Here is a 25,287-nt window from a genome sequence, read left to right on the forward strand (position 1 = left end):
TTTACTGTTTTCATGATTGACATTTTCAGTTAAGGTGGTAAACTTCTGTGGGACAGTCCTCTACAAGTATCTGGAAAGGCTGTTAAAATGCCTCCTTTCCAACTGTTAATCTGTATGGCAATAAACTAATACAGTGCATGTGACTGAATGCACAAGCAAGTATAAGACTGCAACTGATCACTATTAAGCCAGACAGTAAAGAGGTTTTCAAAATATAAAGCAATACTACTCTTCCCACTGATTCTTTAAGAAAACAATTATATGCCTAAAATTATTTTTTATGTTAACTCTTTAATGGCTTTGTGTTATTTTAGAGTGGGTTATTTTTAATGGATTAAACATTAAAAAGTTTTTCAGTTTTGGTTTCTAATACTTTAAATATTGATAATAAGGCCCACTTAAAAGTTCTTTGGTGTTTCCCAGTAGTTTTTAAGAATGTAAAGGGATCCTGGAACCAAAACTTTTGAGGATAGCTGCTGTAGATTTGTATTTCACTTTCTATCATTTTAATTTTTCTGAGTCATAAGTCTTTTTTTTTCTTCTCAAGCTTCCGATTTTCATCTGAGGATTTTAGTGCATATGCTTTTCAGGGATTCCCTGCGAAGACTTGGAGGACTCAGCAGAGTTGTATGCATGGCTACTGTGGAGGATACACAAGAGGAACAGCAAGGGCAAAGGCGTGAGCCGAGACTGGGAAACCCATGTACAGGCAGGCCTTCTAAGCTCTCTTCTTCCTGCTTGAGGTCACTTGAGCCACCCCCTCCCTTAGCAGAGAAAATCCAGTAACCATCTCTGTTATTTCTGCACAGGGAGCCTTTAGAGATTAAGCTACGAGGTATTGTCTAGAAGCTAGTCTGTAGGCTGTCTAGTAACTATGAAGACTCTGAACTACCAGAGGTTCAGTTTCGGGCCTCAGGTGGCTAAACAGCTCTGTTAAAGAAAGATGCCTGTCAGCATAGGGCCAATCTCATGGCCTGTTGTGTTAACTCCTTTATGCACGTGAGCTTATTCTGGATCACTGTGTATATTATCGTGTACTTCTCCCAGAAATTTGGAGCTATCATCAGAAGAGAATAATGTTAATACAGGTTTTGAGGGTATTTTGGGACATTTTGGCTTATATTCACACTTATTTCTATCAAAGCTTGATAGATGCCAAAGTACGGTAAAACAAGACAGGTTTATAAGATTTGTGTTTCAGTGTGACATTTGTTTTCAGTATTCTTTTTCACTGTTTCATGGACCTTTTTGGTATGGTGACACAAATCTTCCTTCAGTTACAGAACTGTTTTCCTGTTTGTCCCTTGGTTAGCTTCTTTTCTGGACCTCCTTCACTCTGATATATCTGGGATCCCTCTTCCTTCTTACTTTGATCTATAATTTTGTTTCTAATTTTGCTCTGTGCTATCTGAGAATTCCATTATTTGGTTTCCAAACATATAGTTAGATTTTTAACCTTGTTTTGATTTATAATTCAATTTTGAAAATTTGAGTTTTTATATTTTTTTTAATCTTTCAAGAAAACTTTCCATGTTTACCAATCATTATTCCTCTTCTACAACAGCTTTATAATGGTTTTATGTTTAGTTTCTATCTTTACTAGTTATAATTTAAAAAACTTATTTAATGCTTTCTATGTTAATTTTCTTTAGGGCTCTTTCCCTTGCTTTTTTTCATTTCCTTGAAATGATCTTGGATTTCCCAAAGTTGGGGTGGGATAGTCTGTGGTTATCATTCAGAGGTGTAAATGAAGCTGATAGTTTTCTCAGCAGTTAGAAGCTGTCTGGTCTCTACTTTGGATACAAAGACTGACAGTACCTTGGTATGTACCCTTAATTTTGGCTTAAAGGAATAGGTAGGAAAGTGAACAATGGCAACTCTGACTTCAGGGTGAGTGGGGAACATTTTCTTATCAAGTAAACTGAGAACATGGCACGAATGTCTCCTCAATTAACAAAAGTAGCAGTAGAGTTACATGTCTCAGAAGGATAACTTTTCTGATCTCTGGGATTGTTATAGATTTCTTATCATTTTTATATTTCTTGTGTCATTTCAGTGAGATTTTGAAATGTGTAGGAGAAAGATTCTTAGTTGAAGATGTAATGAAACATAAAACTTGTAGATTTGTTAGAAACATACTTTTTACTTTGCCTGTTTTTGGTAATTATATGAACCTAATTTCTTCTAAGATGAATATCTAAATTTAGAGAAGTTTCATTCCTGAGTTTGAGACAGAGTTATATTGTGGGTAAGTGCACAGGCTCTGGGCCAGCTTCCTTAGTTAGCATCTTAGTTTGTTAGCATAGCCATTGGGAAAAGTGACATAATCCTCAGTTCCCTCAATTTGCTCTAGTGGATATAAAAATAATACCAATCTTAAATGATGTTAGGAAAACTATTTGTAAATATCCTATAACAGCATTTGTCACTTAGTAACTGTTAAATAAATATTTGTTAAAATATATATGTATACATATATATACATATATATAGCTGTATATAAAAACATATACTATGAATTCATTGCAAATAATGATTACTCATGAGTAGTTGCAATATATTTGAATTGCTTAAATTACCATTTTTTGTTATTCTTTGTTTAAATTTTTTACAGCTTATCGTGAACCTCATTATTATTACCAGTTCACAGCACGGTATCATGCAGCTCCCTGCAATAGTGTGTATAATATTTCTTTTAAGAAGAACCTTCTTTGGATTTTAAGCCAAATTGTTCATCACGTTTCATGTGAAGTTTCTTTGCTTAAGTCTGAATGCCATCGTGTTAAAATGCAGAGAGCTGGGGTACAAAATGAATTGTTCTTTACATTTTCAGGTAAGTATATACAATTCTTTAAAGAAAACAAATTGAGAACACAAAGCTAGTTCTAGACATGTTGTGAATTACCAGCTGCATTTTTAGAATGTAAATGTTACAAATCTATGTTTCATGTTCTTTTCTTTGACTTAGTTGCAATAATCCCCAAAATAAAATTCTGCTGAATATGTAATAAAAAGTTTATGTTCTTAAGTAACTTAAACCTTGCTATAATAATTTACTAGAGAATGGAATTTAGTATAGGAAAATATCTATCATGATATTTAGCTACAAATATTTAATTTGTAACAACATCTAATTATAAGAAATGGTTAATAACCGGAGGGACTGTTCCAACAGCTTAGGGTGCTTTTCCTGGTAATGCATGGTGAAGGCCCAATATTTTCTGGAAAACAAAGGACTGGACTTCATACTCTAAATTTATAGAATGCCTGTTTGAGTGAGCACTTTGGAATAACCATCCAAAGTTTTTTTAATGGGTCCTAGAGGCAATAGGACCTTGTCTTCTTTTAATTGCAAATAGTGTTGCTTGCTGTTTGCCTTTCCTTCTCCCTTTGTCCTTGATTCCTTTACTGTCAGTGTTTGGTTACACTCATTTCTCTGATTTTTCCTCCTCTTTTTTTTTGCCAACTAGGATGGAATTTTAGGCACAAGTGAGAGGTATGAAGCTCTAAGAGAAAAGAACAAGAGAAGTTCAACACCATTTCACTATCTTTTTTACTGCTTTTCTCTTTTCCAGAAATCACTGATAATTATTCTCCAATCCCTGGAGAAAAGTATCACATATAGACTAACTCTTTCTTTAGTTCTTCAAGGACCCACTATTAGTATTCATGAGTTATGGGATCTTTATACCTGGTGTATTTAATAGGTTCTATTAATAGGCACTTAATACTCCTTAGAAAATCAGCAAGTGTACTTGAACTCATAAGAGAAAAGAAATGATATTCAATAGAAATGATGCATTGTGGGCTTGATTTTAATTTCTCTAATGACTAATGATATTGAACATCTTTTAATATGCTTATTAGCCATTTGTATATCATTTTTGGAGAAAAGTCTATTCCTGTTATTTGCCAAATTTTTTTTCCCCAGCTTTATTGAGATGTAATTGACATAGAATGTATAACTGCCTTATAAGCTTAAGGTGTACAACATAAAGATATATGTTATATATTGCAAAATGATTACTACAATAAGCTGAGTTAACACATCTGCATTTAGCATAGTTACAATTTATCATTTTTTTGTGGTGAGAATTTTAAAATGTACACTTTTAGCAACTTTCAAATATATAATGCATTATACTCACCATGCTATACATTACATCCCTGGGCTTATTAATCTTATAACTGGAAGTTTGTATTCTTTATCCACCTCCATCCATTTCCCCCTGCCTCCACTCTTCACCCCTAGCAGCCACCAGTTTGCTCTGTTTCTAAGAGTTTGTTTTTGGTAGATTCTACATACAAGTGAGGTCATACAGTATTTGCCTTTCTCTGCCTGACTCATTTCACTCAACAAAATGGCCTCAAGTTTCATCCACATTGTCATAAGTGGCAGAATTTCCTTCCTTTTAGTGGCTGAATAATACTCCACTGTATATATGTACAACATTTTCTTTATCCATTCATCTGTCAGTGGATACAAGTTATTTCTACATCTTGGCTATTGTGAATAATGCTGTAATGAACATAAGGGTGAAGATATATTTTTGAGAGAGTGATTTCACTTTTTTAGATATATATCCAGATGTGGGATTGCTGGTTCAATAGATAGTTCTATTTTTTTTGTTTGTTTTTTTGAGGAACCACTACTGTTCTCCAGAGTGGCTGTACCAATTTATATTTCCACCAGTAGTGCACAGAGGTTCCCTTTTTTTCACATCGTCACCAATGCTTCTCTCTATCTTTTTGATACTGGCCATTTTAAAGATATGAGGTGGTAGCTCATGGTTTAGATTTTTGATTTCCCTGATGATTAGTGATGTTGAGCATCTTTTCATATACTCGTTTACCATTTGAATATCTTCTTAGACAAAACTGTCTATTCAGGTCTTTTTCTATTTTTAATCAGATTATTTCTCTCTCTCTCTATATATACATATACACACACACACTTTGGATATTAATGCCTTATCCCATTCTGTAGGTTGCCTTTTCAGTTTGTTGATACTTTCTTTTGCTATGAACAGCTCTTTTAGTTTAATGTAGTCTGCTTGTTTATTTTTGTTTTCATTGCCTGTACTTGGGTGTTATATATCATAAAGTCATTGTAAGATCACTGTTAAGGAGCTTTTTCTCTATGTTTTCTTCTAAGAACTTTATGGTTTAAATTTACATGTAGATCTTTAATCCATTTCAGGTTAATTTTTGTGAGTGGTATAAGATAGAGGACCAATTTCTTTCTTTTGCATGTGAATATCCAGGTTTCCCATACAATTTATCATAGAGAGTATCTGTTCTCCACTGAATATTCTCAGCTCCCTTGTCAAATATTAGTTACCTTATATGCATCAGTTTATTTCTTGGGCTCTCAATTCTGTTCCATAGGTCTGGTGGTCTGTGTGTGTGTTTTCATGCCAGCACCATAACCTTTGTAATGTACTTTGAAATGAGAAGTGTGATGCCTCCAGCTTTGTTCATCTTTCTCAGGACAGTGTTGGTTATTCAGGATCTTTTGTGGTTCCATACAAATTTTAAGATTTTCTTTTTTCTGTTTCTATAAAAAAATGCCAGTGGAATCTTGATTGGGATTACACTGAATTTATAGATTGCTTTGGGTTGTATGGACATTTTAACAACATTGATTCTTTCAATCCATGAACATGGGATCTTTCTATTTAATTGGGTCCTCTCATTTTCTTATCTAGCTAACGGTTGTCCATTTTGTTTATCTTTTCAAAGAACCAGCTGTTGGTTTTGTTAATTATTTCTATTTTTTCCCATTCCCTTTTTCATTTATTTTTGCTCTAACCTTATTATTTCCTTTCTAATGCTAATTTTGGGAATAGTTTGTTTTTCTAGCTCCTTGATTTATAAGATTGTTTATTTAAGATCCCTTTTTCTTGATGTCTACCCCTTTGTTTTCTTTGAAGAATTTAACTTCCTACATTTAGGTCTGAAATTCATTTTGAGTTAATTTTTGTATACTGTGTGAAATATGGGTCCAACTTCATACTTTTGAGTATGGATATTAAGTTGTCCCAGCATCATTTTTTAAAGAGACTGTTCTTTTGAATATTGACTGTTCTCATTGAATTGGCATGGTGCCCTTGTTGCTTATCAGTTAGCCACAGATACATGGGTTTATTTCTGTGCTGCTAATTCTATTTCAGTGTTCTGTGTGCTTATCCTTATTCACGACCACACTGTTTTAAACATAACATTTTCATGATAGCTTTGTAGTTAAGATTTGAAATTAGGAAGTGGGAGTCTTCCAATTTCATTCATCCTTTTTCGATATTGTTTCGGCTATCTGATGTCAGTTGCAGTACCATATTTTTTCGTATTTACTTTTCCATTTTTGCCAAGCAAACCCATTATGGTTTTGATAGGGGCTTATGTTGAATCTTTAGATAGCTTTGGGTAGTACTAACACCTTAACAATTTTAAGCCTTCCAATCCATGAACACAGGATATCCTTCAATTAATTTAAGAGTGTGTCAGTCCATTGGGATGCTGTTACAAAATACCACAGACTGGGTAGCTTATACACAATGGAAATTTATTTCTCACGTTTCTGGAAGCTGGAATTCTGAGATTAGGGTGCCAGCATTTTCAGAGAAGACCCTCCTCAGGATTACAGTCTTCTCATTCTATCCTCATATAGTAGAAGGGGCTAGAGCAGTCTCTGAAACCTCCTCTGTAAGAGCACTGATCCCATTGTTAATGTTCTATTCATGACCTAAGCACCTCCCAAAGACCACACCTGTTAAGAATATCACATTGGGCCTTACAATTTCAACATATGCATTTAGTGGTGGGGGGCATAAACATTCAGATCATAGCAGGCTAATTTCTTTCAGCTGTGATTTAAAATTTTCAGTGTAAGTCTTAAACTTCTTGATAAACTTATCACTCCATATTTTACTATTTTTGATGCTGTTGTAAGTGCAGTTATTTTCTTAATTTCTTTTTCACTTTTTTCATTGCTAGTGTGTAGCTATTCATTGATTTTTGTATGTTTCCTGCATCTTAGATGAATTAGTTTGTTAGCTTTAATAGTGTTATTTTTTTGTTTGGAATTTTTAGTATTTTCTTATGTAGAAGATCATGTCACCTGAAAATAGCAATAATTTTATTTATTCCTTTCCAATTTGGATAACTGTTAACTCTCTTGTCAAATTGCTGTTGCTAGAATATCCAGTACACTGTTTATTAGAAATGACAAAAGTGGACATCCTTGAATTGTTCTTGATCTTAAGGTAGGAAAGCTTAAGTCTTTCATTACCAAATATGATATTGGTTTGGGTTTATCATAAAATTTTTTTATCCAGTTGAAGCAATTCCTTTCAATTCCTAGTTTATTGTTTTGGTCAGGGAAGGGGGCTGGATTCGTCAGTTGCCTTTTTTGTTTCAAATGAAATGATCATGTGTTTTTTTTTCTCTCTAAATGAATGTGATGTTTTATAATTTTTTAATTTTTATGTGGTGAACTCCTCTTGCATTCCTGGAATATATCCTACTCTGTCAGAGAATATATTCTATTAGTATGTTGCTGGAATTGGTTTGTTATTATATTATTGACAATATCTGCATTCATAATGGTTACTGGCCCAGAATTTTCTTTTCTTGGGGTGTCATTGTCTCACTTTGGTGGCCTCATGAGATGAGCTATAGTTTTCTTTCCTCACTTTCCTCTTCTATTCTTTTGGAAGAGATTGAGAAGAAATAAAAAAAATGATTCTTAATGTTTGGAAGAATTCACCACTGAAGCCATGTGGGTAAAATTGCAATGTTCCCAGAATTGTCGCTTAGCCTTGTAGATTTCCATATCAATAGGTGTTTCCAAGGATGGAGAGAAGTAAGCCATCTCCATATCAATAGGTGATTAAAAGGGTGGGGGGAGCAAGGTTATAACTGGACCAGAGAAGTTTGGTGGGGCCTCTTTTCTGCAGCTGGGTGGTGAGAGACATGGGCAAGCAGAAGTGTATGACTGCTTATAGGTAATAAATGGGTTTCTCCCACCTTATTTCTCCCTTTGATTAAGGTAATTAGCCCTGGGCTGAAAGAAAGGTTCCCCCCCTGGAGTTACACCTGGAAGTAGTCAGCAGAACCTCTGATCCCGACATCTGTCTTCATGGGTGCGTCGCTTGGGTGGGCTGCCACTGTTGATGGTGGAGAGGGTCCAGTGGCTGCAGCAGTGGAGGGTGTGGCTTCACCTGGGAGCTCCTTATCTGTAGGGCTTCCTCTTGGGGAGCCCCTAGTGGAAAATTGGTCTAGGGTAAAGCACCTCATCAATGAGTAAGTCCTTCCACAGAATTGGGGAAGGGTGGAGACACCAGAAGCTGTGAAATTAGCCCTCTGTGAGATAGAAGACAGCTTAGAGGCCCTGAGTGGCCATGTAGCAGCCAGGATTGTGGAATATTTGTTTCTTGGGATAGTGGAAAGGGTTATTGAGGAGAGAGACACACTTGGGCAGGAGAGAAACTCACTTCAGCTTCGCCTAGAGGAGCTGGGTGATGACCTATGGGATGCCCTTAAGAAAGAGAGACATTGAGAAGACAGGTCATGATCCTGGAAGACATGTTAGCAGTGAGGGAGGAGGTAGCCAGAGAATCTGTGTTGCAGGAGCCATGGGGGAGGGGAAGGATAGAGCAAGGACTTCAGCCCCAGAGATGGTAGAGGAGATGGAGCCGAGGACAGAACTATTGCTGAGGCTACTGCCCAAGGCAACAGCCTCTTCGATATTAAAGACCCACCTGGTTATAATTAAGAAAGCAAAAGTGCAACAACAGCAGGCTCCTCAGGGGGAGGAGCTACCCCTTCCCAAGGTTGTGGAGGACTCCATGCTCCACCCTATACCCAGGATGAGCTGGTGGACATGAGTATCTGGTTTTGGCAGAAGCTGTCAGAACCCCTGCCTACATGGCTTTTGCATCTTTGGGATGTGGGGGTGGAAAGCATTGTTATGTTGGGTTTTGAAATGAGCAGACTGGCTTCCCTGATGAGGCACCCTTCCCTCTGGCAGCAGTTGTAAAGTGTCCATCACACCTCAGGGAATTGGGTGCTTCTGGATTGGCTGACAGCAGCCATCAGGGCAGATTGGCCTAATCAGGGTGACTTACCATACTTACACACTTACACACTAGGGAAAATATATGCAGAGCTCTAGCAGGTGTTACAGGAGCTGGGCATGAAAAATATCACCTATAATATGGGCCCCTAGGGCCCCAATGAGGAGTTGTTCACTGTAGGAATGAGAAATCTGGTGCTCCATACATCTCCCCTATTTCTCTTTGTGTCCCTAGTGACTGTTCTTGAGCCCCACATAGGGCAACCTATAAGTGAGGCTACTCGCACTTAAGCAGATCTGGTGGGGTTGAAATAATAAGAGCACAGAAGAAACTACAGGCTATAACTGAAAGGAGAGGTGCAAAGGGCCCTGTGAAGGTCTTGAGGACTAAGATGTGGGTTGATTTTTGATAAAAGTCAGGGTAGTGAAAGAAAATCTTAATGGGCAGCCCAGTAGGATCTTGTTAGAACTATGGCACCAATTAAAGCCAGAGCAGCAGTTCCAGCCACTGAGGTCCAGGACACAGAAGCTGGAGGCAAAGGCCCATGTCTGGCCTGTGTCCCAGCAAGACTTCCTGGGGTACAGTACTCAGACTCTGCCTGGGCCCTCACCCACAGGAGGAGGATTGGTCATTGTAGTTTGACTGATGTGGGGGTCAAGGCCCCCACCTTCAGGGATGGTGTGGGGACTGGAGGCCACATGTAGAGTTATCAATTCATTGGTCTTCCATGAATATGCAATGTGTCCTGGCACTGGTGGACACAGGAGCTGAATGTTTTCTGATTTATGGCAACTGTGAGCATTTTCTTGGGACCCCTGCTTTGATAGATGGCTATGGGGGTTAGGCAATTAGAGTGAAGAAAGCACAAATTCCATTGGGGATAGGGCGTTTACCCCCAAAGGAGTATAGTGTGTACATTTCCCATCCTTGAATATATTTTGGGGGTAGATATCCTGCAGGGCCTGTGGATGCTGACCACTGTAGGTGAGTTCAGTGGCAAAGGCAGTTCTGAGGGGACATCTAAACACCCACCTGTAGCTCTGCCTGTACCTCAGTGGGTGACAAATACTAAGCAGTATAAATTGCCCTGGGGGGGCACAACTCTATAGGAGTTGGAGAAGGTGGGCATTATAAAGCCTACTTATAGTCCTTTTAATTCCCTGGTGTGACTAGTGAAAAAGTAGAATGGCTCCTGGTAGATGACCACAGATTAAAGGGAATTGAATAAAATCACACTACCTTCGCATGCTGCTGTCCCCTCTATAGCAGCCCTTATGGATACCCTCAGTCATGAACTAGAGATGTATCATTATGTTGTGGACCTTGCTAATGCTTTCCTCTCTACTGACATAGCACAGGAAAGTCAGTAACAGTTTGCTTTCACATGGGAATGCTGGCAGTGGACATTCACTCTCATTCCACAGGGGCACCTCCACAGTCCCACCATTTGTCACAGACTTGTAGCCCAGGACTTGGCCACATGGAAGAAACTGTGAATGGTGCGGCTATATCACTACACTGATGATATTATGCTCATGTCTGATTCTCTTACAGATTTAAAAGGGGCAGTTCCTAGACTGCTGCAACATTTACAGGAGAAAGATTAGGCTGTGAGCAGCACCAAGGTTCAGGGACCTGGTTTGTCAGTAAAGTTCTTGGGAGTTGTCTGGTTGGGTAAAACTAAAGTTATTCCTGAAGCAGTCATAGACAAGATTCAGGCTTTCCCTGCCCCTACCACTGTGGCAGTATTACAAGAGTTTTTGGATCTTTTGGGCTACTAGAAGGAGTTTATTCCGCACTTGGTACAAATTCTGAGGTCCTTACACTGGTTGGTATGAAAGGGCATCAGGTGGGACTGGGATGAGATGTGTGCAACTGCTTTTTCCGCTGCCAAGTGGGCAGTCAAGGCCATACAGGCCTTGAGTGTTATTGGACTCATCAAGGACCTGTGAGCTAGATGTTTGTGTAATGGAAGCTGGTTATAGATGGGGCCTTTGACAATGGCTTGAATGGACATGCCAACCTATTGGATTCTGGTCAGAACTATGGAAAGGAATGGAGGTCTGGTATACCTTTGATAGAGAAGCACCTGGCTGCTGTGTACTATGCCTTGCTAGCAATGAAGCCCATCACCGGAACAGCTCCAACTAAGGTAATAACCACCTATCCCATTACGGAATGGGTGCAAGACTGGACCCAGAGGCCACAGAGTGGTGTAGCATAGATGGATATATTGGCCAAATGGGGTGCATGTTTACAGCAGTGTAGCACCCTCTCTGCTAGCCTCTTAAGTGGAGAACTCCAACATTTATTGGGGCCAGTAACATATGTTAGTGGAAAGCAGGAAGCACTTGCTTCTGAGCCATTTGTAGCCAAAAGTCCTTATCAGGAGGGAAAAGCCCCTATACTGAAGATGCTTGGTATATAGATGGCTCCAGTTGTGGGCAGCCCCCAAAGTAGAGGGCTGTGGCTTTCCATTCTAAGACCGAGACAAAATGGATGGAGGATGGAGAGAGGAAGAGCAGCCAATGGGCTGACTTGTGGGCAGTATGGCTTGTGATCACCCAGGAGCCCTGCCCTGTATTTGCACTGACAGCTGGGCCTTCTGTTGGGGCTTGACCCCGTGACTGCTGACATGGTACCATGCCAACTAGATGGTTGATCACTGGCCCCTTTGGGGGCAAGATCCGTGGTAAGACTTATGGACCTCTGGTCAGACTTAGGCAGTTACCATATATCATGTGACTGGACATTTGCCTTTGGCATCCCCAGGGAATGATGAAGCAGACACATTGGCCCAAGTGCATTCGCTCAAAAGAAAACCTGCCTCTGCTATAGTCCAACGGTTACATCAGCGTTTGTTGCATGCAGGGCAAAAGACAAGGTGGGCTGTAGCTCATCAGCGGGGCTTGCCACTGACCTTTGAAGAAGTTAGCAGAGTCCAGAGGAGGGCCTTGTGTTCTCTAAGAGGGACTTACACTGTGTCCCACAGCAACAAGGGACACTAGTAAAGGGGCCGATATCCCTTGTCAGGTGGCAGATAGACTATAATGGACCTCTGCCCATATCAGAAGGATATCAGTATGCCATGACTTGTGCAGACACAGCTAATGGCCTCTTGTTTGCTTTTCCTTCATATCGTGCAGATCAGCAAACCACCAAAAGGGACCTAGGGCATCTCTTTGCAGCCTATGACTGGCTGCAGGTGATTGAGAGTGATTAAGGCATCCACTTTACTGGACATGTGTTACAAGAATGGGTGCAACAATTAGGAATGAAGTGGAAGTTTCATATACAGTGTAACCCTACTGAGAAAGGCATGTTAGAGAGGTACAGTGGTTTGCTGAAATCTGGCCTCAAGTCATACACCAATAGTCTATGGGCCTCGTCAGTTTGCTTATGGGCATTGCTACAGCATTTGAATGAGAAGCAAAAAGGAGCCTTGAACCCTGTGGACATGCTAACATACATTGCTGCCTCTTCTATACAACTGTATGTGCAAACCAATGAGGAGTTATTGAAGCCAGGATATGGCCAGTAGAGCAACATCCTATTGCCTGCTCCAAGTGCATTAAACCTTGGAGACTGTTGAGTGGATGTGGCCCTGGTCATTTCGACATGTGGACCAGCAATGGCTGCCTCTTCTGGCACCTTGGGGAAAAGGCCTTCAAGCTGGCCTACTGTTTATTCTTGGAGTAACAGCAAAATATCCCCTAAAGATCATGAGAGTGTACCCAAAACATCAGGGAGGTAAGAGCGTCTTACGGGGAAGTTTTGTTTTATCTTTATGGCCAATGCATGTACCTCCTGTAGCCCTATATATTGACCCATCTATAACTCCCACAGGGAGGGAGGTGAAGGTTTGGTATACTAGACCAGGATGATAGACCATTCCTGCCTCTGTCCTATCACAGGACCATTCTCTTGCATGCCTCCTTCCTTATGGTCAAGATTTCTCTATGCTGGTGTCATTAAAACATGTATCTTATTGCCCTCAAGGTTATTTTCTTCTACAGTCTCTGTGTCCTGGACCCACACCCTGACTGCAGCTGCAGCATGATGATTGCTCTGAACTCCCTATCCATTCAGCTATACTGCCTGCCTGCAGAATGGGCGAGCTATGGACTTAATCTGCAGAGGACTTTGAACCTAGCTGAATCCTCTGGCTTGAGGATTATCATGATTTTATTGCTATTATTTTATGTTATTAGTCTGATTACAGTGCTCCAGTTTTCTCACACAGGAGCCATTGTGGAAAATAGGGAGTGAGTAAATTATGAGGTGAGATTTGTGAAGGGGTGGGCTGTGGGCAAAATTTTGGCAGTATTTCCAGAATCTCTCACCTGGCCTTGTGCATCTCCCTATCAAAAGGTGTTTCTAAAGGCGGAGAGTAGTCCATCTCCATATCAATAGGTGATTAAGAGGGTTGGGGGAACAAGGGTATAACTGGACCAGAGAAGTTTGATGGGGCCCCGTTTTTGCCTCTGGATGGTGAGAGACATGGGTGAGCATAAGTGGATGGCTGCTTACAGGCAATAAATGGATTTCTCCCACTTTATTGCTCCCTTTGACTTTGGTTTCAAAGATAATTAGCTCTGGACTGGGAGAAAGATTCCCACCCCTCCCAGAATTATAGCCATCAGGTCCTGGGTTTTCTTTATTGTAAGGTTGTTCATTACCAATTTGATATCTTTATTTATTATATATGCACCTGTTCATATTTTGTGTTTCTTGAGTCATTTTAGATAGTTTCCGTTTATTAGGCTATCTAACTTTTTGGCATATGATCATGTATAATAATCTCTTACAAATCTTTTTATGTATGAAAGGTAGACAGGTGGTAATATTTCTAATTTCTCATTTTCTCCTAGTCTGTCTAGGTATTTGTCAATTTTGTTTTTCTTTTCAAAGAACCAATTTTTGGTTTCTTGACTTTATTGTTTTTTTCTATTTTCCATTTTTTTTGTTATCTGCTCTATCCTGTTTTATTTCCTTCTTTTTGATAGTTTTATATACCATATTTGCTTTGATTTTTCTCTACTGATTTCTCTTTTTCTCTCTGATTGAATTTGTCCTGTTACTGTTTTGTACTTGTTGCCCCTTTCTTTCATTTTTCTAAACTTTTCTTTCATTTTTTTCCTAAGTATCTGATATAAATGGAATCTTAGAGTATTTTTTTTTTGGTCTATTTCACTTAGCATAATGTCCTCAAGATTCATCCATTTTGTAACCTATATTGGAATTTTCTTCCTTTTTAAGGCTAAATAATATTTTGTTGTATGTATATACAAAATTTTGTTTATCCATTCATTTATCAGTGGATACTTGGGTTGTTTCCATGTTTAGCTTTTGTGAATAATGTTTTATGGGTGTGTACAAATATCTTTGAGACACTGCATTCACTGTTTTCTGGGTATATACTCATAAGTAGATTTGCTGGATCGTATGGTAATTCTTTTTGACTTTTTGGGCGTGGCTACACTGTTTTCCACTGTTGCTATGGCATTTTACCTTCCCAGCACTAGTGCACTAGGGTTCCAATTAACTATATCCTCACCAACACTAGTTATTTTTTTTATTTACAGAGTAGCCATCCTAATATGTATGAGGTAATATGTTATAGTTTTGATTGCATTACCCTAATGAATTAATGATGTTGAATATCTTTTCATGAGTTTATTGGTCATTTGTACATCTTCTTTGGAGAAATATCTATTCAAGTTCATTGCCCATTTTTGAATCAGGTTCTTCCTTTTTTTTTTTTGGTTTTAAGTTTTAGGACTTCTCTCTATATTATGCATATTAGTTCCTCATCAAGTATATGATTTGTAAGTATTTTCTCCCATTCTGTAGGTTGCCTTTTAATTCTGTTGGTACTGCCTTCAATACATAAAACATTTTAACTCTCATGAACTACATTTGTGTATTTTTTTCTGTTGTTGTCTGTACCTTGGTTTCTTATCCAGCAAATCATTGCTAAGTCCAGTGTTGTGAATCTTTTGCTCTGCATTTTCTTCTGAGTTTTGTAGTTTTAGTTCTTATATTTACGTCTTTGATCCATTTTTATTTTATTTTTATAAATGGTGGTAGGTAAGGATCCAAATTCATTCTTTTGCATTTGCATATCCAATTTTCCCAGTAGTGTTTGTTGAAAGACTCTCCTTTCCCTGTTGAATGGCCTTGGCATGCTTTTCAAAAATCACTTGACCATATATGTGAGGGCTTGTTTTTCTGGGCACTCTATTCCATTGGTCTGTAAGTCTTTATACCAATACCTCACTGCTTTGGTTATAGTAGCTTTGTAAATTTTGAGATCAAGGATTGTAATGCCTCCATCTTTGTTCTTTTTCAAGATTGTTTTGATTCCAGCTCACTTGTGATTACATATAAATTTAAGGTCAGTTTTTCTGTTTCTGCAAAAATTGTCATTGGGATTTTGATAGGGATTGCATTGTATATGTAGATTGCTTTGTGTAATATTGACAGCTTAACAACATTGTCTTCCAGTCTGTCAACATGGGATATGTCTAATTTCTTTTCAGCAATGCTTTGTAATTTTCATGGTTTAGGTCATACATCTTTTTGGTTACCTTAATCCCTCAGTATTTTTTTTAATTTTTGATGCTATTGTAAATGCAATTTTTTTCATAGGTTTATTTTCAGGCTGTATGTTGTAATGCATAGAAATGCAACTGTTTTATGTGTTGACTTCTCATCCTGCAACTTTGCTAAATTTATTTATTCCTAAAGTTTTATTGTGGAATGTTTATTTTCACTTATCATATCATCTGTGGACAGAAATCGTTTTTTTTTTAATTAATTAATTTTGTTGTCATTAATCTACAATTACATGAAGAATATTATGTTTACTAGGGTTCCCCCTTCACCAAATCCCCCCCACAAACCCCATTACAGTACTGTCCATCAGCATAGTAAGATGCTGTAGAATCACTACTTGTCTTCTCTGTGTTGCACAGCCCTCCCCATGCCCCCCCCACATTATACATGCTAATTATTATGCCCCCTTTCTTTTTCCCCACCCTTATCCCTCCCTTCCCTCCCTTTCTCCCCAGTCCCTTTCCCTTTGCTAACTGTTAGTCCATTCTTAGAGTCTATGATTCTGCTGCTGTTTTGTTTCTTCAGTCTTTCTTTGTTCCTATTGTCTTTGGGTTTGAGGTGAGTCTCTTGTAAGCAGCATAGAGATGGGTCTTGCTTTTTTGTCCATTCAATTATTCTGTGTCTTTTGATTGGTACATTCAGTCCATTTACATTTAGGGTGATTATTGAAAGATATGTACTTACTGCCATTGCAGGCTTTAGATTCATGGTTGCCAAATGTTCAAGGTTAGCTTCTTTAGTATCTTACTGTCTAACCTGACTCGCTTATTGAGCTATTTTAAACACTGTCTGGTCATTCTTTATTTTTCTCCCTTCTTATTCCTCCTCCTCCGTTCTTTATATGTTGGTTGTTTAATTCTGTGCTCTTTTGTGCTTCCTTTAACTGCTTTTGTGGGTAGTTGATTTTATTTTTTTACTTTAGTTAGTATTTGGTTGGTCTGCTTTCTTTGCTGTGATTTTGTTTTCTCTGGTGACATCTATTTAGTCTTAGGAGTGCTCCCATCTAGAGCAGGCCCTCTAAAATACCCTGTAGGGGTGGTTTGTGGGAGGCAAATTCCCTCAACTTTTGCTTGTCTGGGAATTGTTTAATCCCTCCTTCATATTTAAACGATAGTCGTGCTGGATACAGTATTCTTGGTTCAAGACCCTTCTCTTTCAGTGCATTAAATATATCATGCCATTCTCTTCCAGCCTGTAATGTTTCTATTGAGAAGTCTGATGATAGCCTGATAGGTTTTCCTTTGTAGATGACCTTTTTCCTCTCTCTAACTGCCTTTAAAACTCTGTCCTTGTCCTTGATCTTTGCCATTTTAATTATTATGTGTCTTGGTGTTGTCCTCCTTGGGTCCTTTCTGTTGGGAGTTCTGTGCACTTCCATGGTCTGATCGATTATTTCCTCCCCCAGTTTGGGGAAGTTTTCAGCAATTATTTCTTCAAATACACTTTCTATCCCTTTTTCTCTCTCTTCTTCTTCTGGTATCTCTATAATGCGGATATTGTTCCTTTTTGATTGGTCACACAGTTCTCTTAATATTGTTTCATTCCTGGAGATCCTTTTCTCTCTCTCTGTGTCAGCTTCTATGCGTTCCTGTTCTCTGGTTTCTATTCCATCAATGGCCTCTTGCATCTTATCCATTCTGTTTATAAATCCTTCCAGAGATTGTTTCATTTCTGTAATGTCCTTCCGAACCTCATCCCTTAGCTCTTGCATATTTCTCTGCAGCTCCATTCAGGAAGACTGGTTAGGTCTATCTCCTTCTCAGGGTTTGCCTCTGTGATCTTGGTCTGTATTAATTTCTTCTGCCTTTTCATGGAGATAGATATATTTCGAAAATTTGTGGGGAGCTGGCGCATGTGTTGGGTAAGAGAAAGTCCCTTCTTGCCAGTTTATGGCCTTCCTCTCCTGGGAGAACAGCGGCCTCTAGCGGCTTGTGCTGGGCAGCTGCGTGCAGACAGGGTTTCTGCTTCCTGCCCGGCTGCTATGGAGTTTATTTAGCTCTGCAGTTGCAGTGGGCGTGGCCTGCCTCAGGCTGCTTCTCCAATATGGTGGAGCCACGTCAGAGGGGGAACAGGCGGGAGGCTGTTTATCGTGGTGAGGGGCCTCCAAGCTGCGCTGTGGGGGTTCTGGCACCCAGAGTTTCCCGGAATTCCCAGCTGCTAGGCTAAGTGTCCTGGGGCACTTTCATCCAGCTGTGGGGTCCCTGTCCCTTTAAGACTTTCAAAAAGCACTCGCTTTTCTTTGTCCCCCCCAGCATTTTCTATGCTGTGGGGACCCCCTCATAGGTCTTACTGTACTGTTTCCCTAGTTTCCAGCACCCCACGCACGCACTGTGTGTCTGCGCTCTGGTGCGGATGGCTAGGGCTGGGTGTTCAGCAGTCCTGGGCTCCCTCTCCCTCCTGCCGGGAGCTGGGGGGAGGGGCGCTCGGGTCCCGCCGGGCTGGGGCTTGTATCTTACCCCCTTCACAAGGCGCTGGGTTCTCATGGGTGTGGATGTAGTCTGGCTGTTGTCCTGTGTCTTCTGGTCTCTCTTTTAGGATTAGTTGTATTTGTTGTATTTTCAAAAATAGATATGGTTTTGGGAGGAGATTTCCGCTGCTCTATTCATGCCGCCATCATGGTTCTCTCTCAGAAATAGTTTTCTTTCTTTTCCAGTTTGGAGACTTATTTCTTTTTTTTTGTTAGCACTTTCAGGATGGTGTTGAATGGAAATAGCCAAAGTGTACATTCATTGCCTTGTTCCACATCTTATAAAAAAGCCTTTAGTCTTAAATCACCAAGTACAAGGTTTGCTGTAGTTTTTCAAAAATATTTGTCTTTTAATTGTCTGGCTTTTGTGTGAAGGTACTGCTGGCTTCATAGGATCAGTTTGGAGGTTTTCCCTACTCTTTTTGGAAGAGTTTGAGGAGGATTGATGTTAGTTATCCTTTAAGTCATTGTTAGAACTCACCATTGTAGTCATCTAATCCTGGATTACTGTGTTGTTTAAGTCCTCTATTCCTTATTTATCTTCTGTCTGGTTCTGTCCATTATTGTGAGGTATTGAAATCTCCAATTATTACTGTAGAATTGTGTTTCTCTCTTTTAAATTTTAAATTTCTCTCTTTTTGCTTCAAAAATGTTCATGGTCTGATAGTAGGTACGTAAGTGTTTATAATTCTTACATTTAATTTGCTGCAATGAACCTTTTATTAATATATATCTTTTATCTCCTATCCTTTTTGATTTTATGTATTTTTTCTCTCATATTAATGTAATCACCAATGCTCTCCTTTAGTTAGACTGTTTTTATGGAATATCTTTTTCCATTCTTTCACTTTCAATGTATTTATTTATGTTTTTGTATCTAAAGTGAATTTCTTGTCAACAGCATATAGATGGATTATGGTTTCTTAAAATTCATTCTGCCAGTCTCTGTGTTTTGATTTGAGAATGTAATCCATTTACTTTTAAAGTGCTTACTGATAATGCAGAATTTACTTGTGCCATTTTGCTATTTGCTTTTTATTTGCTTTATTGCATTTTTGTTCCTCATTTCTTTCATTATAATCTTTTGTGTTTTTAGTTAAGTTTTTGTATTTAAATGTTTAGATTTTTCTCATTTCCTTTTGTGCATATTCTATAACTGTACTCTTTATTGTTACCATAGAGATTACATGTAATGTCTTAATGTTATGTTACTCTTATTTGAACTTATACCAGTATAACTTCAGTACTATATGGAAACAGTCCTATTCTTGTCCTTTTCAGTTGTCACAAAATTATGACTGTAATTGTATTCCCCAAAATATAAATTCATAATTATTTTTAATAAATTAGTCTTATTAATTATATGTATGTGGAAAGCAAAGCATGGAGTTATAAACCAAACTACAATAATATTACCTTTTAGACTTTAAAAGTATATATATACTACCCTCTTAAATCATGTATAAAAAATTGCTGTTACAATTCAGCCTGATAATAATAGTAGCTTTTATCATTGCCCATATACTTACCTTTATTGAGATTTTTATTTCTCTACATGGTTTCAAGTTATTGTCTAGTGTCCTTGCAGGACTCCCTTGAGCGTGTCTTACAGGCAGGTCTAATGGAAACAAACTCTCTCAACTTCTGTTTATCAAGGAATGTCTTAATTTCTCCCTAACTCTTGAAAGAGGGTTTTCCATATAATTGGATTCTTGGTTTGATAGTTTGTTAGAAAACTTTTAGTACTTTGAATATATATAAGCCCATTGCATCTGACCTCCAAAATCTTTGATGAGAAATATATTGAAAATCTTATTTACGATCCTTTGTATGGGGCAGGTCATTTCTCTTTTGATGCTTTTATGATTCTTTATATGTCTTTTAAAAGTTTAATTACAATGGGTCTGTGTAGGTCTCTGTAAGTTCATTTTACTAGATGTTTTTTGAGCTTCCTAGATATTTAATTTTTTCATCAAATTTGGGAAGTTTTCATCCAGTGTTTATTCAAATATCCTCTCTGACACTTTCTTTTTCTCTTCCTTTGGGGGCTTCCCATAATATGCGTTCTGTTCCACTTGATTGTATTCAAAGTCTTTATAGGTTCCACTCACTTTTTAAAATCATTTTTCTTTGTTTTCTTCAGATTTGATAATTTCAATTCCATTTTTAAATTCATTGATTGTTTCTTCTGCCTAATCATACCTGCTCTGGTATTAGTTTAGTGAAATTTTCACTTCAGTTATTGTATTTATCAGCTCCAGAATTTCTTTTTTGGTTTTCTGTATGTTTATTGAAATTTCCTTTTGTTCATACTTAATTTTCTTGACTTTATTTACATGTGTAGTTCTTTCCCCATCTGCAAGATAGTTGTTTTTTTTCCTTTTCTTTTTTCTTTTGGTATCATTAATATACAATTAAATGAGCAACATTATGGTTACTAGATTTCACCCATTATCAAGTCCCTACCACATACCCCATTATAGTCACTGCCCATCAGCATAGTAAGATGCTATAGAGACACTACTTCTCTTCTCTGTGCTACACTGCCTTCCCCGTGCCCCACCCCCTACATTATGTGTGCTAATCGTAATGCCCCTAATTCCTCTTCTCCCTCCCTTTCTACCCACCCTCCCAAGTCTCTTTCCCTTTGGCAACTGTTAGTCCATTCTTGGGTTCTCTGAGTCTGCTGCTGTTTTGTTCCTTAAGTTTTTGCTTTGTTCTTATGCTCCACGAATGAGTGAAATCATTTGGTACCTGTCTTTCTCTGCCTGGCTTATTTCACTGAGCATAATACCCTCTAGCTCCATCCATGTTGTTGCAAATGGTGGGATTTGTTTTCTTCTTATGGCTGAATAATACTCAATTGTGTATATGTAGCACATCTTCTTTATCTATTCATCTACTGATGGACACTTAGGTTGCTTCCATTTCTTGGCTATTGTAAATAGTGCTACAATAAACATAGGGGTGCATATGTCTTTTTGAAACTCAGCTCCTACATTCTTAGGGTAAATTCCTAGGAGTGGAATTCCTGGGTCAAATGGTATTTCTACTTTTAGTTTTTTGAGGAACTTCTGTACTGCTTTCCACAATGGTTGAACTAGTTTACATTCTAAGTAGCAGTGTAGGGCAGTTCCCCTTTCTCCACATCCTCACCAACATTTGTTGTTTGTCTTTTGGATGTTGGCCATCCTGACTGGTGAGAGGTAATGCCTCATTGTGGTTTTAATTTGCATTTCACTGATGATTAGCAATGTGGAGCGTCTTTTCATTTGCCTGTTGGCCATCTGAATTTCTTCCTTGGAGAAGTGTCTGTTCATATCCTGCACCCATTTTTCAATAGGGTTATTTGATTTTTTGGTGTTGAGGCAAGTGTGTTCTTTATATATTTTGGATGTTAACCCCTTGTCGAATATGTCATTTACAAATATATTCTCTCATACTGTAGGATGCTATTTTTTTCTGATGGTGGTGTTTTTTGTTCTACAGAAGCTTTTTAGCATGATGTAGTCCCATTTGTTCATTTTTTATTTTGTTTCCCTTGCCCAAGGAGATGCGTTCAGGAAAAAGTTACTCATGTTTATATTCAAGAGATTTTTGCCTATGTTTTCTTCTAAGAGTTTTATGGTTTCATGACTTACTTCAGGTCTTTGACCCATTTTGAGTTTACTTTTGTGTATAGGGTTAAACAATAATCCAGTTTCATTCTCTTGCATGTAGCTGTCCAGTTTTGCTAACACCAGATGTTGAAGAGGCTGTCATTTCCCCACTGTATATCCATGGCTCCTTTACTATATATTAACTGACTGTATAGCTTTGGTTTATATCTGGGATCTCTATTCTGTTCTACTGGTCTGTGGGTCTGTTCTTGTGCCAGTACCAAATCGCCAAATTGTCTTGATTATTGTGGCTTTGTAGTAGAGCTTGAAGTTGGGGATGATAATATCCCCGCTTTATTCTTCCTTCTTAGGATTGCTTTGGCTATTTGGGGTCTTTTGTGGTTCTGTATGAATCTTAGAACTATTTGCTCTAGTTTGCTGATGAATGCTATTGGTATTTTGATAGGGATTGCGTTGAATCTGTAGATTGCTTTAGGAAGGATGGCCACTTTGACAATATTACTTCTTCCTATCCATGAGCATGGGATGTGTTTCCATTTATTTGTATCCTCTTTCATTTCTCTCATGAGTTTCTTGTAGGTTTCAGAGTATAGGTCTTTCACACCCTTGATTAGGTTTATTCCTAGGTATTTCATTCTTTTTTATTCAATTGTAAATGGAATTGTTTTCCTGATTTCTCTTTCTGCTAGTTCATTGTCAGTGTATAGGAATGCAACAGATTTCTGTGCATTAATTTTGTATCCTGCAACTTTGCTGAATTCAGATATTTTGTCTAGTCGTATTGGTGTGGATTCTCTAGGGTGTTTATATACAATGTCATGTCATCTGCAAACAGGAACAGTTTAACTTCTTCCTTGCCAAGCTGGATGGTTGTCTTATTGCTGTGGTTAGGACCTCTAGAACTATGTTGAATAAAAGTGGGAGAGTGGACATCCCTGTCTTTTTCCTGATATTAAAGGAAAAGCTTTTAGCTTCTTGCTGTTATGATGTTGGCTGTGGGTTTGTCATATATGGCCTTTATTATGTTGTGGTACTTGCCCTTTATACCCATTTTGTTGAGAGTTTATATCATGAATGGATATTGAATTTTGTTGAATGCTTTTCCAGCATCTGTGATGATCATGTGGTTTTTGTCCTTTTTGTTGATGGGTTTTTTAATGTAGTACTATCCTTGCTTCCCTGGAATAAATTCTACTTGATCATGATGGATGATCTTTTTTATGTATTTTTGAATTTGTTTTGCTAATATTTTGTTAAGTATTTTTGCATCTATGTTCATTAGGGATATTGGTCTGTAATTTTCTTTTTTTGTGGTGTCTTTGCCTGATTTTGGTATTAGATTGATGCTGGCCTTGTAGAATGAGTTTGGAAGTATTCCCCTATCTTCTACTTTTTGAAAAACTTTAAGGAGGATGGGTATTAGAGGTCTTCACTAAATGATTGATAAAATTCAGCAGTGAAACTGTCTGGTACAGGAGTTGTGTTTGTAGGTCGTTTTTTGATTACCAATTCAATTTTGTTACTGGTAGTTGATCTATTCAGATTTTCTGTTTCTTCCTGGGTGAACCTTGGAAGGTTGTTTATTTCTAGAAAGTTTTCCATTTCTTCTAGGTTATCCAGTTTGTTAGCACATAATTTTTCATATATTCTCTCATTATTCTTTGTATTTCTGTGGTGTCTGTAGTGATGTTTCCTTTCTCCTTTCTGTTTCTGTTTATGTGTGTAGACTCTCTTTTTTTCTTGATAAGTCTGGCTAGGGGTTTATCTATTTTGTTTATTTTCTTGATGAACCAGCTCCTGCTTTCATTGATTCTTTCTATTGTTTTATTCTTCTTGATTTTATTTCTGCTCTAATCTTTATTATGTCCCTCCTTCTATTTCCTTTGGGCCTCATTTGTTCTTCTATTTCTAGTTTGGTTAATTGTGAGTTTAGACTGTTCATTTGGGATTGTTCTTTCCTGAGGTAGGCCTGTATTGCTATATACTTCTCTCTTAGCAGGGCCTTTGCTGTGTCCCATAGATTTTGCAATGTTGCATTATTGTTGTCATTTGTATCCATATATTGCTTGATTTTTATTAGGTCATTGATCCATTGATTATTTAGGAGCATATTATTAAGCTTCCACATGTTTGTGGGCTTTTTCATTTTCCTCATGCAATTTATTTCTAGGTTCATACCTTTGTGATCTGAGAAGATGGTTGGTACAAGTTCAATCTTTTTGAATTAACTGAGGCTCTTTTTGTGGCCTATGATCTATTCTTGAAAATGTTCCATGTGCTCTTGAGAAGACTGTGTATCCTGTTGCTTTTGAATGGAGTGTTCTGTAGATGTCCATTAGGTCCATGTGTTCTAATGTGTTGTTCAGTGCCTCTGTGTCCTTCCTTATTTTCTGTCTGGTTGATGTGTCCTTTAGAGTGAGTGGTGTGTTGAAGTCTCCTAAAATGAGTCATTGCCTTTTATTTCCCCCTTTAATTCTGTTAGTATTTTTTTCACATATGTAGGTGTTCCTGGGTTGGGTGCATAGATACTTATAATAGTTATATCCTCTTGTTGGACTGACCCCTTTTATCTTTATGTAATGTACTTCTTTGTTTCTAGTTACTTTCTTTGTTTTGAAGTCTATTTTGTTGGATATAAGTACCGTAATTCCTGCTTTTTTCTCTGTTGGTTGCATGAAATATCTTTTTCCATCCCTTCACTTTCAGTCTGTGTATGTCTTTGAGTTTGAAGTGAGTCTCTTGTAGGGAGCATGTAGATGGGCTTGTTCTTTTATCCTTTCAGTATTTCTTTGTCTTTTGATTGGTGTCTTCAGACCATTTACATTTAGGATTATTAGCAATTGATATGTACTTATTGCCATAGCAGGCTTTAGATTCATCATTAGCAAAGGTTCAAGGGTAATTCCCTTACTAGCTAACATTCTAATTTAACTCACTTAGTATGCTATTACAAACACAACCTAAAGGTTCTTTTTGTTGTTTTCCTCCTCCTCAGTTCTTTATATATTAGGTATCATATTTTGTACTCTTGTTTATCCCTTGATTGACTTTGGGGGTAGTTGATTTGATTTTGCATCTGCTTAGTAATTATTTCTACTTTTTTTTACTGTGGCTTTATTTCCCCTAATGACAGCTATTTAGCCTTAGGAATACTTCCCTCCAAAATAGTAGTCCTTCCAAAATGCTCTGTAGAGATGGTTCATGGGAGGTAAATTTTCTCAGCTTTTGCTTATCTGAAAATTGTTTAATCCCTCCTTCAAATTTAAATGATAATCTTTTCAGGTAGAGTATTCTTGGTTTGAGGCCCTTCTGCTTCATTGCATTAAATATATCATGCCACTCCTTCTGGCTTGGAAGGTTTCTGTTGAGAAGTCTGATGATAGCCTGATGGGTTTTCCTTTGTATGTGATCTTTTTTCTCTCTGTAGCTGCTTTTAAAAGTCTATCCTTATCCTTGTACTTTGCCATTTTAATTATTATATGTCTTGGTGTTGTCTTCCTTGGGTCCC

The 25,287-nt window shown here is 38.0% G+C and overlaps 1 protein-coding gene across 1 annotated transcript in view; it reads left to right on the plus strand.

The window, feature by feature from the left end:
* Window positions 1-25,287, plus strand: part of ZPBP (zona pellucida binding protein) — a 157,727-nt gene that overhangs the window by 36,777 nt on the left and 95,663 nt on the right. Inside the window, exon 5 of the mRNA XM_036918832.2 lies at window positions 2,615-2,833. Within this exon, the coding sequence (XP_036774727.2) occupies window positions 2,615-2,833 (219 nt within the window). The remainder of the gene's footprint in view (window positions 1-2,614; window positions 2,834-25,287) is intronic.

The sequence above is a fragment of the Manis pentadactyla genome, chromosome 7 (genome assembly GCF_030020395.1).
Source record: "Manis pentadactyla isolate mManPen7 chromosome 7, mManPen7.hap1, whole genome shotgun sequence".
NCBI classification, from domain to species: domain Eukaryota; kingdom Metazoa; phylum Chordata; class Mammalia; order Pholidota; family Manidae; genus Manis; species Manis pentadactyla.